The 18238-nt window shown below is 41.8% G+C and overlaps 1 protein-coding gene across 1 annotated transcript in view; it reads left to right on the top strand.

Annotated features, from left to right (window-relative positions):
- The window catches only part of LOC119660622 (synapsin), a 278142-nt gene that overhangs the window by 57298 nt on the left and 202606 nt on the right, over positions 1–18238 (top strand). Inside the window, exons 3-4 of the mRNA XM_038069325.1 lie at positions 1708–1754; positions 3001–3077. Of these exons, the coding sequence (XP_037925253.1) occupies positions 1722–1754; positions 3001–3077 (110 nt within the window). The 5' untranslated portion in view covers positions 1708–1721. The remainder of the gene's footprint in view (positions 1–1707; positions 1755–3000; positions 3078–18238) is intronic.

The raw sequence follows: 18238 nt of genomic DNA, 5'->3' as shown, positions 1-18238 counted from the left end.
ATCAAACAGCTTCTTTCCTCTAGGATTGGATTTGCTGCTGCCCCAAGTATGCCGAGCATTCGCGTCACAACCTATTAATTCTGAATGCATATGGATACACTTCCAGATCCCTTAGTTCTTGCGTCGGCGGAGAACACAAAGAATCATAGGGTAAGTAAGCAGAGGAAACTATTACGTTCCACCTCTTACCATTAACCTGGTATTGTAAGTTGACCGCAACAAGGTTCTGGAAACAGGATTGCTTCAACATGGTTGCCTCTAACAATTTTGACATCAAAACGCAGTCCCTCGGTCTCAAGGATCCTTCATCGAACAAGATCCTAGTCGCCTTGACTGATCCAATACCAGTCTTGCAACTTTGCCAGCTTTGCTCCAGTAGATAGGAAGAAGCTTCAGCATGCTGCAGGTTGACTTGGCTAACTCTTATGTCTGTAGCCATAAGTGCAGTCTAATATGAGAACCGCCGCTAACTGAAAAGTCTGCTGCATTCAGTGTGGATCTCACCGGGGTTACCAGCTTGTCCTCACCCTCCGCCGAAAGCTCCGCTTTTTTGCGCCCGATTTCTCTGGATATCGACACACTTGGTGGTGTAGCAACGTCCATATCCTTGTTCCCAAGAAACTTCGCCTTCTTTGGCAGTGCTTTCTGTTTTCGTCGGCTTGAAACCCTTCCAGGTTCACGGAGTCCTTCCCTTCTCGTTTGCCGCTAAAGTTTCCTTCTGCTGAGCCTTCCTTTCCCGTATTTTAGAATAGTTTGGCAACAGTGCCACCGATAGGCCGACCGTAGCCATATTTCCAGTTCATCTCATTAAGGGAGTTGCTATACTAGCCTTTTTGGCTGGCCGCGCCATAGACACCGTGTGTAGGTTTTCCAGTGAAGTGGAGAGCCTGTCTTTCACAGATTTCTCCGGGGGGGAGGGGGAACATTAATTAGCTGAGGACTTCAAAATCCGTGCTCCGACTACAACTTGATTTCTTAACGTCGCGGGTGGATTCGAAGTCTGTGACTTCTTACCACTTGGAGAGTCGCAGTCGCAATCCTTTGTTTGCATCTTCATATGTTTTTGGACACCTTTAGTGTAGTAGAAAACTACCACAAGCTCCCCCACTACGACAAGTTGGTGCCCGAAAGGGAGAACTTGACTGGTACTCACGTTAAACTACTAAAGACGTAACAGTGAAATTCGAACAACCATGGGATTAAATCTCGTGTAAATGCAGTTGTAACACTGCATTACAAGCTGACCGTTTGGTCCTTCAGAGCACGCAATAATCTAATTTTATGTCGGATATCGTCGAGGCTCAAAATACAGACCTTCTCTAAAGGTATCAACGAAGTTGCTTCTAAAGACAAAGTATATATCACCGAAATTATGCCGTAGATAAGGCTGACAGCCCGGAAAATTGTAAAAATGTTTCAAATTTGAAACGAAACTGTTGGAAAGTCCTAAAATAATTTAAATTGGTGGAATTAATTTTAGTAAGAGATCAAGGAAAGATGAAAAATAATCTAAACTAAATTTCAGTTTCCATCCTTACATGATAATACTTACATCATCATCTTTGAGGGCTGTTTAAGCTTTTCAAAAGATCCTTGTTAACGAGAAAACTTCATTTCGAGATAATTGTTCCAAATTGAATTTTAATTCATCCTTCATCTGACTTGATTTGATTCAATTTGATTAATAGTTCCACTTCGTACTTATAGGATGAAGCAGCATCATGCAGCGGCAAGCAAGCTTTGATTTCGATACGGTTAGGAGATATTTTACTTAAAGTATTGTAGATGAGAGTATCTATACCAAATATCCATCTCAAAAAAACACTCATATCTATTGGCTTGGCAATTTTTTTAGAATTGAATTTAGTGGTAATATGTAGTTGGGCCCATTGGTAAAGCATATGTAGTTAGGGAATCCCTTCATTTCGCCATGTCTGCTGTATATTTGGTATCGACTTTTAGCGCTTTCCATTTCAGATAAATGAAGTGAACTCCCTTTCCTCCGAATTGACCGGCAAACATGAGTACTGCGAGGAATTCTCAAGTGTTTGAACAAAGTTTTCAACAATATCCGTTCGAATTTCCGCCTGATGTAGGAAGGAAACGCACACATACTGCGGAAACACCAACTTGTGGTCGAAATTGCTTTTGGTTAAATCGATTTCAAGTATAGATTCAGCGCTGAGAGCACTTTTAAACTCTTGACCCTTGGTAAATGTAAACTCTTGAGAAAAATTTAATAGAATCGGCTTCTTCTATGCTTGTCCGTTTAGATAGAGGGATATGTTCACTTTTTTTACTCTTCATTGAGTGGGATGGATGTCCCTCTTGATGAAGAATTCGTTACTATTGTTTCCATTTTAGGGACCCATTAATCCTCAATGGACATTTTTAGAAGACCTTTCCTGACTGCTTGTTCGTATTCCATGCTTCATTAAATATAAAATTAAACCTTAAATTAAATACAACACATTATAATTTATTTTTTGTTTGAGTGAAATGCATCGGGACTTTGTAAAGGATATTGGAGTAATACGCTTGGAACTATGAAAAGTTTAGTGCATTTTTTCCAGGATCTTAAAACTAAATGAAATCCTCACATTCAAGACGAACAAATTTTCTCCTCATGAAACTTAGGTGCCACAAAAACTCATCTTACAGTGAGTGCTTTTCCATAGGAAGTACTCTCACAAGTCTTTTCCAGCCATTTTCGTCCCCATTCGTCCTCTTAGCATTCTTTCAGCACAGCATATGAAACACAAACATTTACTTAACGCAACGTAGCTGTAAAAGGCTGATATAACGATCCTTGAAGTTTTCTTCACTATAAATACACATTCCGTAGTGTCTAGGATGTTCCTTTGCCTTCTTACGCTTAAGCTTACCTAAGAATAGTAGAAAACATTTTTCTCTAAGTTTTTATTTCTCTCATCATATCTTTCACTATTTTCGCCTTTCATTTCATGTTTCCTTTCTTTTCTTGTTTATTTTCCCGTACAGGAACAAAAAGCCGGCACCCTGAATTTCGCGTCCTTCCGCACAAGCTTCACGTCAAATGTCAATTACCTGAAACGAAGGTAAGTGCCCGTTAAATGATTATTATTTTTTTTCTTCTTTTCCAGGATTATGTAACTGTACAAGGAGAGAATTTTCATTTCAAATTTTCTACCAACTTTATGAACTTTCTCTATCGTTCTTTTGCTTTGCTGAAAGGATTTCCAGGTCCACAGTAGTGACGGCTTCATTTCTTTTCGCTGGTCAATGGCTGGAATGCTCAAATTGTGTGGGAAACCTTTGAGAACTGGAATTTGTTTTCAGGCTCTTTTGAAAAATTCATGTCGAAAGCTTAGTCCGTCCTCAATTCACTTTGAGTCTGGTCACTCCATCGCTTCAAAGTTGACGCTTTCCGGTGGAATGCTGGGGGTCAGTTCGTGGGCGCTTAGGTTTTCGTTTACCTCATGAATGATGGAATGTTATAGCTGCGGTTTAGGAACGCCATTGACTCTTTGGTTAGTCTATATTTGTCTGCATTTGTGTTTCACCGAATTCAGGACACGATGTTGTCTTTCGCTCAGGAAGTGATTTTCAGGAAATTGCTAGGATATATTGGATACTGGTTTGGGCGAATGTGCTACCCACCTTCACCTTTAATGTTGATTAATGCCGTGGGGACCAGGTTACGATGTGTACGAGAATAGCCGCATTATTAGCACTAAATTCTTGCCTTGATAATCGATTTAAGGATGAGTTTTGTGACGCATTTGGATTATCTTCTTGGTTGCCATACGCAACCTCCGATGGGAAGTACTGTTCAGTGCTGGAGGAGGGGCGTGAGTTCCCCATACTGCCAAATTGCTATGGGATTATGCAATGTGTTTAGGACAACATCAGATTAAGTAGTGTAATTTATCCCGAGAATGATCCCAACAACTCTTCTAGCGAACGAAGGAAGGGAAATAGAACGTCCAATGTAACTTAATTTTTTCGCAAAGCCAATAGTAAGGACGTGATAATATTGGAGGGATGACTTCAAGAAGGGCTGTTGGTATTAGTTAGTTAAGTTATCTGGGGGAGCCGCAGCTCCGAGCACTCAGGCCATTATTAGGCCCATTGTTCTATCCCCGTAAGTTGCTTAGCAAATCTGAGAACATTCTCCAGAGGCAGAGAGTGTGCAGATTCTTCATTGAAGAAAACCTTGCCAAGGTGTCTTCGTCTAAGATCTGAGGATGCCGGGCAGCTGCATTAAAAATTGCAGGACCGTCTCCTCCTCCTCCTCACAGTGGGTGCACACAGCCGAAACTACTACCCCAATCTTTTCCATATGGTAGTTTAAGGGGCAGTGTCCCGTCAAAAGCCCTACTAGGGTTTTCATGTCCCACTTCTTAAGGGACAATAAAAATGCCGCTCTAGTGGCCCTAGGCTCTTTCACAAGGATTTTCGCTTGCCGGCAAGAGTCCAAATTTCTCTACTCGGTTGCGTGAATCCTTGCAATTTCCCCCTTCAGAGTAGACTTGACAGTAGATGGTTGGATTCCAAGAGCTAATTCTGGCCCCACCATTGTGGATCCAGACCCTCGGCGAGCCAGTCTGTCAGCCTCCTCATTACCGGTGATGTTAGAGTGCCCCGGCACCCACATCAGGAATGTTTCGTTCAGTCGGCCAAGTTTCAGCAGCACCTGATGACAACTCCACACCAACTGGCTTGATATGCTGTTGCCATTTAGTGTTGGTAATGCCGCCCGACTGTCGGAACAGATTAGAATGGTGCGACCCCTCCATTTTTGTCGCAGACATTCTTCTGCTGTCAATGAAATGGCATATATCTCCGCCTGGAATATGGTCGTCATTTTTCCGAGGGGTCGGGCCAGTTCTATAATCGGATTCTCTGAGAACACCCCTGCACTTGATCCATCCTCCATGACTGACCTGTCGGTGAAGATTATTAGGTCTGTAATCTGAAAAGACTCATGGCCACTTGTCGACCATTCTTCTCTTTCGGTGATTACGACAGTGTTAGTCTTTTCAAAGACGAATCTGGAAACCATATGATCGGTCGGCATCAGGACTACCGAATGTTTTTCAAGGAATTTTCAGATAGACGCATGTCCGTTGGATTAGCCCCAATGGTATCGAGCCTATATGCGTCGTTGGCCGCTTTCCGTTTCACCTCCGAGTGAATGGGGGGTGAATTTAGGATAGCTTCAAGTGCCGCAGTTGATGTAGTACTCATTGCTCCAGTAATACTTAGGCAACCAAGTCTTTGAATCTGCTTCCTGCTGTTAGCAAAGTTCAGTCTTGGCCACCAGACGATGCATGCATACATCAGAATGGGTTTTATTATGGATGTATACATCCAGTATATCCGTTTAGGTGAAAGTCCCCAGGTCTTATCTATCGCATTTCTACAGCACCAGAGCAGTCTGCAGGATTTCTGATATTGTTCCTGGATATGATGCTTCCACGTTAACTTGGAGTCGAACTCTACTCCTAAGTACTTGATTGTTTGTGCCAGCTGGATTTCCGCCCCTGCTAAGGTGGGTTGCGTATAGCTGCCCCACCTGACGTTCCTAGTGAACATAACTAGTCCAGTCTTCCTAGCGTTCACCGTGAGTCCATTGCGGAGGCACCAGCTGTGGATTACATGCAGAGTTGCATTCAAGCGGTCACATACTGTGTCCGCACACTTGCCGGTAATTATTACGGCTAGGTCGTCCGCAAATGCTTGCGAAGACTTTTTTGTCCTCCAGGGGCCACAGCAGTGTATCCATCACCAAGAGCCATAACAGTGGAGAGAGAACCCCTCCCTGAGGGCAGCGCCTGAGACATCCTGCTTCAATAGACTTTTGGCCGACCGATATGTGGATTTTTCTCCATTCTAGCATGTGAAGGATCCAACTGATTAACAGCGGTTCGATTCCATGCTGTCTTGCCACATCACAAATTGCCGCGAATGAGGTATAATTGAAGGCACCTTCGATGTCCATGAATGCGCCTAAGGCGTATTCCTTTTCGGACATCGCCTTTTCAATTTTTGCCGTAAGTTCATGGAATGCTGTCTCCGTGGATTTGCCTTTCTGGTAGGCGTGTTGCCTATGGTGAAGTGGCCATTTAGGGATGTGTGTATCCCTCATGAACCGATCTACTAGCCTTTCTAGTCCTTTTAGCAGAAAGGACGTTAGGCTGATCGGTCGAAAGCTTTTTGCGTCAGTGTAGGTGGGTTTTCCTGGTTTGGGAATGAACAACACCTTCACATCCCGCCATTTAATTGGAATATAAGCGTGTGCTAGGCATGCACGATATATATTCCGAATGTGTAGACCCAGGGCATCCATTCCTTCTATTACTAGCGCAGGGATAACGCCATCCGGACCTGCAGACTTGTATCTATGGAACGAGTTAAATGCCCATTTCACTCGCTCCAGTGATACTACTTTGCATGCCAGATTGCAGTCTCTCGGTTGAGGGCTGTATGCACCTGTTGGCTCCGAGATTAGATTTTGGATGCTGCCTGGGAAGTGTACTTGAAGCAAATGATTTGCCGTTTCTTCATCGCTTTCTGTGTACTTCCCATTCTGTAAACGTAAAAAACCCTGTTTCTGGCTAGGTTCTTGGACCAGAATCCGCTTCAGCTTTGAGGTTGTCTCAAAAGAGTTAGTCTCTTCGCAAAAGCGTCTCCAAGATGATCGTTTAGCCGATCTTATGCTCTTCTTTAGAGCTTTCTGTGCCTCTTTATAGCGATTCCAGCTAGTGCTTGATTCACCCTTCAGAGCACGATTAAGGAGCATCCTTGTCGTTCTCCTTTGTTTTGCCAAATCCGTGTTCCACCATGGTGTTTTACCCTTCTTTGGCATCTTGAGTGGACAGCTTTCTTCGAAAGCTTCTCTCATGCTAGTTGTAATCATCTGGGTTGCCTTCTCAATTCCAGTAATGGATTTGATGCGCTTCCCAGGAATCGTGACTCGGGCGCTCAATTCTGTTTGATACATTACCCAATCTGTCTTCCTCGGATTCCGAAATGGAAATCAACGCGTCTGTGATCCGAGAGTGTGATATCGTTTGATACTCTCCACTCCCCGATCAGAGCCACTTCGTCAGGGGATGCCACCCTGATGTCGATGACCTCTCGCCTGACCACGTTGAAGAAAGTGGAGGATCTGAAAATCGGTTCCTACTAGATACTCCAGTAGTCTCGATCCTCTTGCATTGTTCGAACTTCCCCAGCATATGTGGTGAGCGTTGACATCACATCCTGCCATTACCCTCATGCCTCTACTTTTGGCATATTGGATAGCTCTGATGAATGTTCCACTGGGAACGTCTTCTGCGTCGTAGGGGAAATATGCAGAGCACCATAGTATCTATTTATCTCCTTGTTGACTTTTTATGGTTAGCTTAGCCGATGTGGTGTCGCCATCACATAGGTCGTTAACCAGGTTAGCCTGGAAGTCTTTGGAGACTACCATGCAGGTGCGGGGTCGATCGCTTCCATTGGCATACAATAGGTCAGCATGTTGGAAGTTTAGGCCCCTGACTGTCCCAGCAACAACCCACGGTTCTTGTATGAGGTATATAAATGTCTTGCAGCTATTGATCCGACGACTGATAAGTGCAGTCGCCGCTTTACAATGCTGCAACTGCTGGTATTAAATTCTGAGTGTCCTGAGAAATGGGTGAAATAAAATCATGACCATTTTTTGACGGACATTTGATTTCTTTTTGAATGAGTTCTTTGATTATTCCAAATGGTTTCCAGAGTACGTAACATTTTATTCCCTGAAGTTCGTATACCGAAGGAGGACGTAAAACTGCATAATCTGATGGAGGATATCGTGAGTTTAAAGCAAAATTTGAATAATTGTAAATTGCACAATATGACTAGCGCAAGTGACTGCTTATCCAAGCTTAATCTAAATTGTAAGATCCAAAATTATTCCCATCGAAGATCAGGACCGCTCATTCGCCCCCCCCCCCCCTCTATCTCGCTAAAAGCTTAACATGGCCTAACTTTGCAAGGATTTGTGTTGTATGTTATTATGCTACACGATTTTGGTTTACCTCGTAGAGCACCAGATTGAGATTTTTTTCTAGTCCCATATAAATAGGGTTGTTGGCCCATAGGACACCTCGTTAGCTCCCAGTTTCCAACAAAGTTCCCCATCGTACATGCCACTTCGGTGGTCTTTTTTCTCTTAAATCAGTTTCGTATTTAAGTGATTGATCAATGGCGTACATGCGCGATGTTTTTCTTCCACCATACAAAGTCAAGCGATGCGCTGCGAGATCTATCTTCTGTGTGTAGTCTTTTTTGGTCAGACCCTGTTTGACGTGTTAAAAATTGAATATCATCAAAAACCCCAGAACAATTGGAACCCTTACTTCCGGCTTTCTTCTTTTAATAAACGTTTTCAATGATTTGGTGGAATACCTACGCCCATTTAACTCGTATTGATCCATTGTGGTTCTATGTCGCATCAACACGGAATACTATATTTTTGAATTTATAGTAGATCTAGCCATGTCAAATGGAAAAGGCCTCTCTTCCTTTTTTAAAGGCATGTAGAAGTGTAGATAAGATCGGAGTAGTTTGTTGCGTGACTTTAGTCTAAGGTTTTGTACTATGGGCATCAGCTTCCGGTAGACTTACCATACAGTTCATTCTAGTGTGTTTTTTGCTGTCCTATGACGATTGTCATACATTTGTCCTTCTGAAACGATAATTTTATGCCAGATAAACAGAGGCGGGAAATAACAAGGTAAACACCTAATTGAAACTATAATATCTGAACTATTTTTGGTGCCTCTCCTTCTCCGGCTCAAGCCCGCGAATATGGAAGTCAGAGCGGCCTCCAGCCCTAGTCCTAGCTTCAGGGGCCACCATTTAGGTATTAGCCAACCCGTCCTTTTTACTTTCCTTCTTCTTTTTTTCTTCAGCGGCTCCTTCTGTAAGTCACTTCTCCTTCAACTCAGTATTTTTGAAACTATATTCTCCGGATATCAAATCCGGAATCAAATTCATTCTTTCCCTAATGAACCTTGGGTAATCAATTATATTTCATATTATATGCTCTAAATCCTTCGCTATGTCACCGCAACTAGAACCTTTCCGGTGAAACATTCTACCCAAAGCGGTGGAGATGCTACCTGTGACAACTACTGTGTCCCATGAGCTAATGTAGTAGCTGGTCTTCTCCTATTTTCGCTCAAGCCATATCATAATGTTGGGAATGAACCTGTGTTTCCAACGACTCCTTGTCCCATCTGCATGATTATGACTCCCACTACTAATACTGCCTAATCGGACGTGGTTCTAAGAGTGCTACAAACCTTAAGAGCCATTAGCCTGTAAACCGAATTCTCTGAGAGTTTTCGGGCGTTATCAATGTAAAGCATAATTGATCGTACCACCCCAACTACAGGCAATCATGGATAGTGTTCTAGTGCGCCTAAATTTTTGCAAGTACCATTAGCTGATTTTAACATGTATGCTCTAGGGGCTCACTTTGGCATTACTCATCGGCCCTAGGTATTTGGCAGTCGGCTTCGAGATGGCTGTATGTCCATTGACTTCCACTTTTATAATGTTCTCATTCCTATTGTTTATCATTCAAACTGGTTTCGTTTTCTTATCTAATAAGGTCAACCCGACACTTTTTGGCCCAAGCCATTGCGATATCAGTAAAGTGCAGGCCGAGTGGGAATCTAAACTCCAAACACTGCCAAAGGTATTCATGATGCAAGGGGATTTAGAAAGGAAAACAGGCTACTCTTTTTCGATCAAGTTGTCAAAGTGTTCTGTGATGCGTTCCAGTATTATTTTGGGTATTACATAGCAGACAGCAGGAAGTAAGCAAATATCTCTCCAGTACTCGCACTCAAGTTTTCTTGGGTATTCTAACAATAATCCCTCTATCTCACACACTGGGAAAGATTTCCGTCGTAAGTCCGGAAGTGGAAGTGTCGACTCTGCAGAAACCGCACGAGCACCGACATAGAGTTCTGTAGGAAGATGTTTAAGCGAATGGATAGTGTGAGATAATTTAACTTTTATTTGGAGAGGCGGGATTCCTTTTGGCACGAATATGCTAAGCTGCATTTCTGCCACTTTTGATGGCTTCTCTTTGCACCGCAATATTCGGGAGGGTTGACGGTCTGTTTCTATGTGAGCAGACGCAGTACTGACACGCATGCAAGTAGAGACCTCCAATAATGAGGAACTGACCCTTTTAATTTTGGTGAGGTTCTTATTGAAGTGTTCAATTCTTTCTCTTTGATATGATCCTCAGCGTAGTCAGCAGTATTCGCCTTAGAACTTTTTATTGTCGCTTTGATGTCCATCTCCCTGAAGGTTTTTAGAAAAGACCCAAGTTTACATTACACGTAAAGATTGGTGAATTTTTCACTTTTTTAAGTTGTAGTTGGGTAGAAAAAGAATGAACAGATTTGTTTCCTGAAAGGGTGGTCTTCGTTTTGCAACGAATGGTGAATTTCTAGGACTGCATCATTGTTTGCTTCTTCGTCTATTTCTTCCGAAAATTCCATGTTGACGTTGATGCAGTGAACATTTTAATATAACTTTGTCAGTAATAGTGCGATTTCCACCAAACTTGGTAGGATCATACTTTACATTATACTCTACATTACAGCAATTTGGTGATTGTAGGAGGGTTTGCAGTCAATTACTGAAACCATACTATTGTTAACTTCATTTGAATAGATATCGGTATGGAGGGTATTTCGGAGCCGAGACATCATATAGTGACACTTTCATATTTTTTTCAAATTTTCATTTGGGTAGTTAGAATGGGTCAGTGAAAGAAATTAGCAGCTTTGAAAAGTGCTAATTTTTGATTTGATACGCCACATGGCTATATTTGATAAAAAAAATGTACACCCCTTCTATGGAGGACACCCCCGCCCAAAATAGAATGCGTAGCTCAGTTTCCACCTTCTCGCCAAATTGGGGGTCTATTGGTATAACGTTTCTGAGGAAAATGCGTGTGACAGACAGAGAGCCAGACTGACAGACTGTAAACCAATTTTAATAAGGGTTTGTTTTACACAAAACCTTAAAATGGTTAGTGTAGACCACTGAAGTACTTTATGTTCCGGGAAGGCCGAACTAGGCAGTCAAAACCTACTACTTGAAAAAAGTTCTTGTCTTTTGGAAACCACGCGGACTACGGGAATTCTAGGAAGCAATATCTGCCCAGTCTTGAAACTTCACTGGAGCATGGAAACCTCTTCCGCTCAGCTATCTCTTCCTTTCATTAAATTCTCTGACTCATCTGCTAACTCCGCTGTCATTTACTCTGTCGCTTCTTTGTGTTTACGCTTCCGACATTGGCTAGGGCGATGTTTAAGCAGGACAACAAATCGATTAGAATTCTTCCTTTCGTGGTGCCCCCTTGGTTGCGCAATCTTGATATCTGCAGGTCCACACCGCAGCCTTTCCCCTTGTAGTCGTTTCCCAAACATTTTGGTAGAGGTTCTTATGCAGTTCATAGGCAATAGCAATATCGATTTCCTTTTCAAATATTATACTTTGTGATAGTAGGTCCTCAGCAGCTTGGCAGTGTTTTAAATTCAGCTGGATGACTCTCGTTTATATGATAAGTAGCTTACATGCTCGACCTCGGATTTTGACTTCTTCTAATCCTCCTTATCTCTCTTCAGCTCCTTCATTGGGAGTACTCTTGAATACTGCTTCGTGATCTAGTCACCCTTCGGTCTTGCCCTTGAAAGGGTGGGGTCTACCTACTTCATATTTCAAACTGGTCTGATGAGCTGCTCCATCTATAATGACATCACTTGTCACGCCACTTTTTATGATATAAGCAACGCAAACATTTCAACGTCCCTAATCTATTTCCTTTCCCATGTTCCAAGATCTGTTCCGCTTGGTCCTATAAGCTTTTTCTCATTTAGTAGTTTTAAGCACGGGTTCAGGTTCTTGCTTTTTCCTCCGTCTGACAACAATAAATAATTGGAATTTACTCTGTTCATTGTCCTTCAAATAAATATATACATGCCTAAAGGTTTCTGGTGCCATGTCTACCTCCGATAACTGAAAGACTCAACAGGTTTCCGGGAAGGACGATCGCTAATAGTTAAACAAATTCAGGTGATGAAAAATTCAATTTTGAACCCAAGAGCTACATCTCGAGTTAGTGTTTCTGGGCGTGATAAAACAATCTACTTGGTAAACTTGGTCAACTCTTTTTGTGGTTCGATTTGTTTCGGACGATAAAAAAATACAGATGCAGTGTGGACCTTTTGAACAGCACTTCAACTTTTATGAAGGGGTAAAAAATGATGTGATTGATGAGTCTTCTCAAAAATGAGGAATTCTTAAAGTGAAGACCCATAACTTGGTTGAAACGTCTGTACTTCCATAGATTTCTGGAGACGGTTACTTGCCAGCCCAAAAAGGTTCAAGCAAGTACAAAAAGATAACCTTCGGTTGTAGAGTAACAAATAAAAATTGAGGAAGTCAGTTTCCGGTTGTATATTAGAAGATCAGGTTCATCAAATGCGAAGGATTTAAGGCACATAAATTTCATTGAATGACTTGTAAGGATACAAAGTACCAAGGTGTCAACCCACCATTCCAAGATGATTGAAAACCGGCAAGTAAGTACATCACGATCTCCAGCCATCGTTGCATGTACATAGATGTAGCCAGACAATATACCGAAATGGTATCCCTGCTCACGTATTAGTCAACTTGGATGATCATTTATTCATCCTCCAACACCCGTGTTTATTGCAGTCCTTAGTCGGGGCAATCAGCACGAGTAATAAACTCAGATAATTCTTATAAACTGTAAGAGAAGTTGACCTAAAAAGCTTGTGCTTACTATACTCTGCTTCCGTTGAGAATTTATTTTAATCCCCTTAACCCGCCTTGCAAACACCACCAAAGAAGGAACGAAACATCTATAATAAATATCCAACATTTCTCAGTGTAATTTTCCGTTCGAATAATTAAGCTTAACTGTCTATAATTGCATGGTGTTTGTGAGTCGATTAATGTTTCAGATAATCCAATTACAAAGTTGACTATAACTCCTGCAACATTCATGCTATCACTCGCGAAGCGTCGACATGTAAATTGCATTAAATTCGTTACTCCCCTTGGTCAAGTAAATGGAAACGTGGATGGATATCTACAGGTACATACTTTATATATGTGCATATTATACTATGTAGATGTTTACCGGATATGCAGAGAGCTGCTTGCTGCTAAAGGGTGGATTTTCACATGTTGTCGCACTTTCCATCAGCGAATTCTTTGATGGAAATAAGTCACGTTTTCGTCCCCCTTCGAAACGATGAACTCAACAAGAATATTCTCTGTACATGCAACCCTAACTAGTTCACTGGTTGATTGGTGCAACCTTGAAAAGTTGACCCTTTTAAGCTATGTGGAAAGTAGCGGAAAAAAGGAAAGTGGGGCAGTGGATTTTAAAAGGGGGTTGCTCAAGAGTTCGTTATATATTTGATAGATTTAGCTAATCTTATTTCGAAATGCTATGGAAGTATTTGGTGATTTGTCGTATGCATACATCCGTATTCTATGTAGAAGAAAAGGAGATCAGCCACGTAAATTGGGGATTATTTCAATTTTAAAGTTATTTTGGGCGAAAACGCACATCCGAGAAATTGCGTTATCTTTTCGCGGAAATATATTTAGCGAATAAAAACACGTAGATGTAGAACATGTAAGGACTTCAGTGCTGCTACTTTTATTAAATTTTCTCAGAAAGGATAGGACACGGTCGCCTGAATCGAAATTACCATTTAAGATAATTATTCTTGAAATTCGACCCCGCAGGCAAAGTCTGAACGTTATCAACTTGTTCGTGTTGAATATTTGAACATTACATCCATCTACGCGGTAAATTTATTTACTCCAATTTGTCGGTTATTTAGATTCAATTCCCTTTGCGCGTCTTTATTTTTTTCAAACCAATTTTTTATTGGTGAATAATTGAAAATGTCTGGGAGACGTTCTTTTTGGACGACCAGAGCTTAAAGTCCACCAGACCATGTCCTCCCAGTGGTATGCTTTTATTAAAAAGGGGGCAGTTCTTTTCAAATAAAAAAATTGAATTGGGAATTTACTCTGTCCCATTGTTAATCCCAATTGTTAACAAGAAGGAGGTTCTTGATGGTATTTACCCGAGTTGGTCACGGGTAATTCTGGAAAGTGACGCAGCGACAATAACGCTCCCTTAAGTAGTCAAGATGCCATTTATTACATTAAGTTGATATATATGACCTTTGATTTTAAAGGATTTCAAATTAAAGATGAAGTCAACTGAATTTTAGCAGCATTGCGAGGTGTGTATCTCCTCGTAAGTATAATAGATGGGTATAGATTACGGGTGAACAGCTTGGCATCGATCAGTACTCTATATTCGAGTGACAAATCTCATCCTGAATTGTTTTATTTTAATTGGCTCTTGGGCAGAAACCATTAGTTCTTAAGTCAGCTTCCTTAAAGGCAGGAATGCCTGAAGATTCTCCAAAAAGGTTTCTTCATTCAGAGGCCAGATACCACTAGGAATTAAGAAATTTTACCGCTCTATTTTCTGAATACACACTCGCATACTTGAACCAAACCCTGGCTAGAATTCGTGTACAGCGGTAGCTGCGGGTAGTACTATAGCCAAGAAAAATATGATAATCAAGGGAGGAAGAAGTTAGAAGAAGACAGTTCTTATAAAATAAGAAAAAATACCCTCCAAATTGCATTAAAAGGATGGAAATGGCGACCAGTGTGCACAATATTCAGATCTAAGGATGCTACACCCCTTGTGTGTGTATGAAATGGGGGAAAGGCAAAGCCTCCGAGCACCCAGACCCTAGAAGAGTCCATTCCCCCGTCTAACGGAATATCCCGGATTCATTTATGGATCGCAGGATTCCCTTTAGTGGATGCGATGCTATCTGGAGAACTGGAGAATATTAGCCCAAAAAATCTGGTGTCTGACGCGGACACTGAGATAGAAAATATTCCGTGGATCGCGCTTCCTCAAAACCGAACCGAATTCTTCTTCTTTTTCTTCAGCCTTTGCCCCGTTCACAAGCGGGATCGGCTCGCCATGATCAAAACGTGTCACGCCACTAGTCCAACGTAACATCTTCGTCTCCATTACCGTAAGACGCCGTTCATTGTCTTTTATAGTCGGCCAACACACGGAATCATCGAGAGCGACAGAACGTACGACATTGGGGTAAATTTTACATTTGAGACATTCGTTAATACGTGGATCACAAAGAACACCAGTTGTCCAGCAAATCAATAGCGCGTTGTAAATTACTATGCACCGTTCAAACCAACAGCTAGTACAGTGACTTCTTCAGCATAAGATTGAGCGGTGGCAGCACACCTCCTTGGGGTCAGGCTTTGCTGCTTCTATTATTAGTAATTAGTAATCAACACCTATTTCAGTGCATAGCAGTCCCTGCGAAAGTGAAGTATATATTCACTTAATTAAAGTATCTTAGACATCATGTTCTCAGGTGCCATGAAAAGGTTTTTGTAAAGGTGAACATTCAAGAGTCTCTTAAACACCCTACTAATAATAATCGTTGGCGCAACAATCCATGTTGGATCAGGACCGTCAAGTGTGTTAGAGCCCTTCATTCAAGACCGTAACGGTACACTAGGAGGCAATGTGGTCAGCATTGCGCTCGACCGAGATTATTACCGTGATTTGACTCAGGTACTTATTCACAGCTGAGTCGACTGGTATCCGACGTCAAATCACTATACAAATCCCACTGCCACCAGTGAGATTTGAACAGCGACCTTCCGTACGACAGCCTTGCGCTCTAACCACTCAGCTATCCGGAAACACCCTAAACAACAAATATTTCCATCGGATACTCGCCATTCAAAGTTGCGGATAGTATAGTAGCTCACGCTTCTGTCCTAGGTAACCACCGCTCTTGCAGTGTCCAATTCGCCTTGCAACACCATTGTATGCCAATTCTATTTCCTCCCACTTCCGTCACCTATTCTCCCGGATAGTGTACTTCCAAGAAATGTTGTACAGGCTTAATTTTGGAGTTCGTGAAAGTTCTCGCTTTCTAAAAGAGTCCAGATGACTCTGGACACTCTAGAAGTCGCCATGTCTCCTTCCAGTTCCTAACTGTTTGTGTCTCGCTTTGAACGTAATACAAGCCTCCTATATTCACTCTGTAAGTTCCGGAAGCTTAACCAATTTTCATTCCTATTAATTGGACAAGTAGAAGTCAGAAGTCGTCTGGTTGATTTTCTCAGTCTTTGCACTTCTCAGCTCAACTGTGAAAGATTTTTACCATTTTGGTCTCAGGGAATTGAATAAGCTTCTTCAAAACATTCTAAAAGTATGAAATTTAGAGTGTCCATTTCCATTTATCTCTCTCCATTTATCTTCTAGCGCAAAGAAGTCCATAGTTTCCTGGGGAGCTACACTTTCTTGCTTAAAAGTTCATTGAACTTTGTCCCATGCATTTTCCTAGGATTCTATCTTTGGCTTACGGACTGTTCGTCTGCAATAGTCAGGCTAATTTCTAAGTAACGGTGATCTGAGATTGAGACTTCATCTGCCACTCGCCAGTGTGTAATCAACTCTAACCACTATGTAGTGCAGATTATTTCACTTCTTCTTGGTCCTAAGGTCGTAGGAGCGCACCCCACATTCACAATCATCGGACCAGCTGAAGTCATAAAATCAAACAGCTGCTCTCCTCTAGGATTGCATTTGGTTCCGCCCCAATAAATTTGCTGAGCTTTGGGACCATAACTATTTAAGAGCTCAAGGTCACTTGATTCAGTATACGCTGCCAGATCCCGTAGTTATTGCGTTGGCGGAGACACAAAGAATAATAAGGTAAGCAAACAGAGGCAACTATGACGTTTCTCCCTTTGCCGTTAATCCCCCCTCACCCCCTTCTCACAATTTTGACATCATAACGCAGGTCCTCAGTCTTCAAGGTCTCTCATCGAGGAGGATTCTATCCCCAATTCCAAAAATATATGAGGACAGTGCAACTTTGTCACCCTTGATGCCAGCAGATAGGAAGATGTTTTGAATGTTATAGGTTACTTCCCTCCCCTTCCCCGCATTCCTGAGCCTTGTTTGAACAGAGGCGTGCAATCACGTGTGGACGGATCACTTGAGTGGCGCTGTAACATCAACGTCAATTCCTCCAAATTTTTAGGTATTTGCGATAGCTCGTCCTTGACAAGATCTAATCATCGCCAAAATAATTGACTAATTTCAAATGGCGCCCAACGTGGGGTACTGTTTGGTTTCAATGAATGAACCGTCAAGTCATAACAAAATAAAAATTCTTTTTAGTCGCAAATGGAAAACCCACTCTTTTTTTGAAAATTGAACTTGTTTTAGCGTTTACCGAGGATTCATCTTTTATAGTTCGTTAAAGTGGATTTTTTTCAAACATATTTCAAAATATGCGGATTTATCGAAGCAGTCGGGTAACCCTTAGTTTAGTTTACTTTAGTGAGGGGAACCGCAGCTCCCTGCATTCAGACCTTTGCTAGACCCATTGTACTACCCCCGGCGAGTGTCTATTCATTGACCTCTCGCTGACGGCATTCGTAGGCTTTCGCGAATCTGAGAACATTCACCAGAGACAGAATGCGCCACTCTCCGTTGAAGAAAACCTTACCAAGATATCTTCGTTTGACTGCAACAACTGTAGAGGCATATACACCGCCTGTAAGTAATCCTAAACTCATAAAGAAACATTTTCAAGATTTGTTGAAAAAAGATGATTCTTTCTACACGTGGTCTTGAAGTTGGTCAAACCAGTATTTTTTTTTACTAAATTTCACCTAGTCTAGAAAACAAGAAGAAGGTCAATTGTTCTTCATCATTCTTCTCTTCCAAGCCTGTTAGAATGACCGAGTAAAACCTAGGCTTCTCAGGGGAGCATATAGATGCGCAACTGTGACAATGACTCTTTTGTGAGTGGTAATTTTGAATATACTGAAATTATGCAAGTATGGTTATCACCAAATGTGATTAAGGGAGGTAGATATTTATATCTGCTTCGGAAATCGCTTTCATTCCCAAAGGAAAACTGATTTTTCGACCACGACCGTTTTCTTCCGGTAATGGTTTACGTTTGGATTCTAGAATGTACGAAAAAAAGTTATAAGACCTGTCAGAACTTCAGCAATACAGGCTAGACATTTTGGAGTTAAGTGGGGTGGCACTCTG

Source organism: Hermetia illucens, chromosome 6, assembly GCF_905115235.1.
Source record: "Hermetia illucens chromosome 6, iHerIll2.2.curated.20191125, whole genome shotgun sequence".
NCBI classification, from domain to species: domain Eukaryota; kingdom Metazoa; phylum Arthropoda; class Insecta; order Diptera; family Stratiomyidae; genus Hermetia; species Hermetia illucens.
This window is presented reverse-complemented; position numbering and strand designations above follow the sequence as displayed.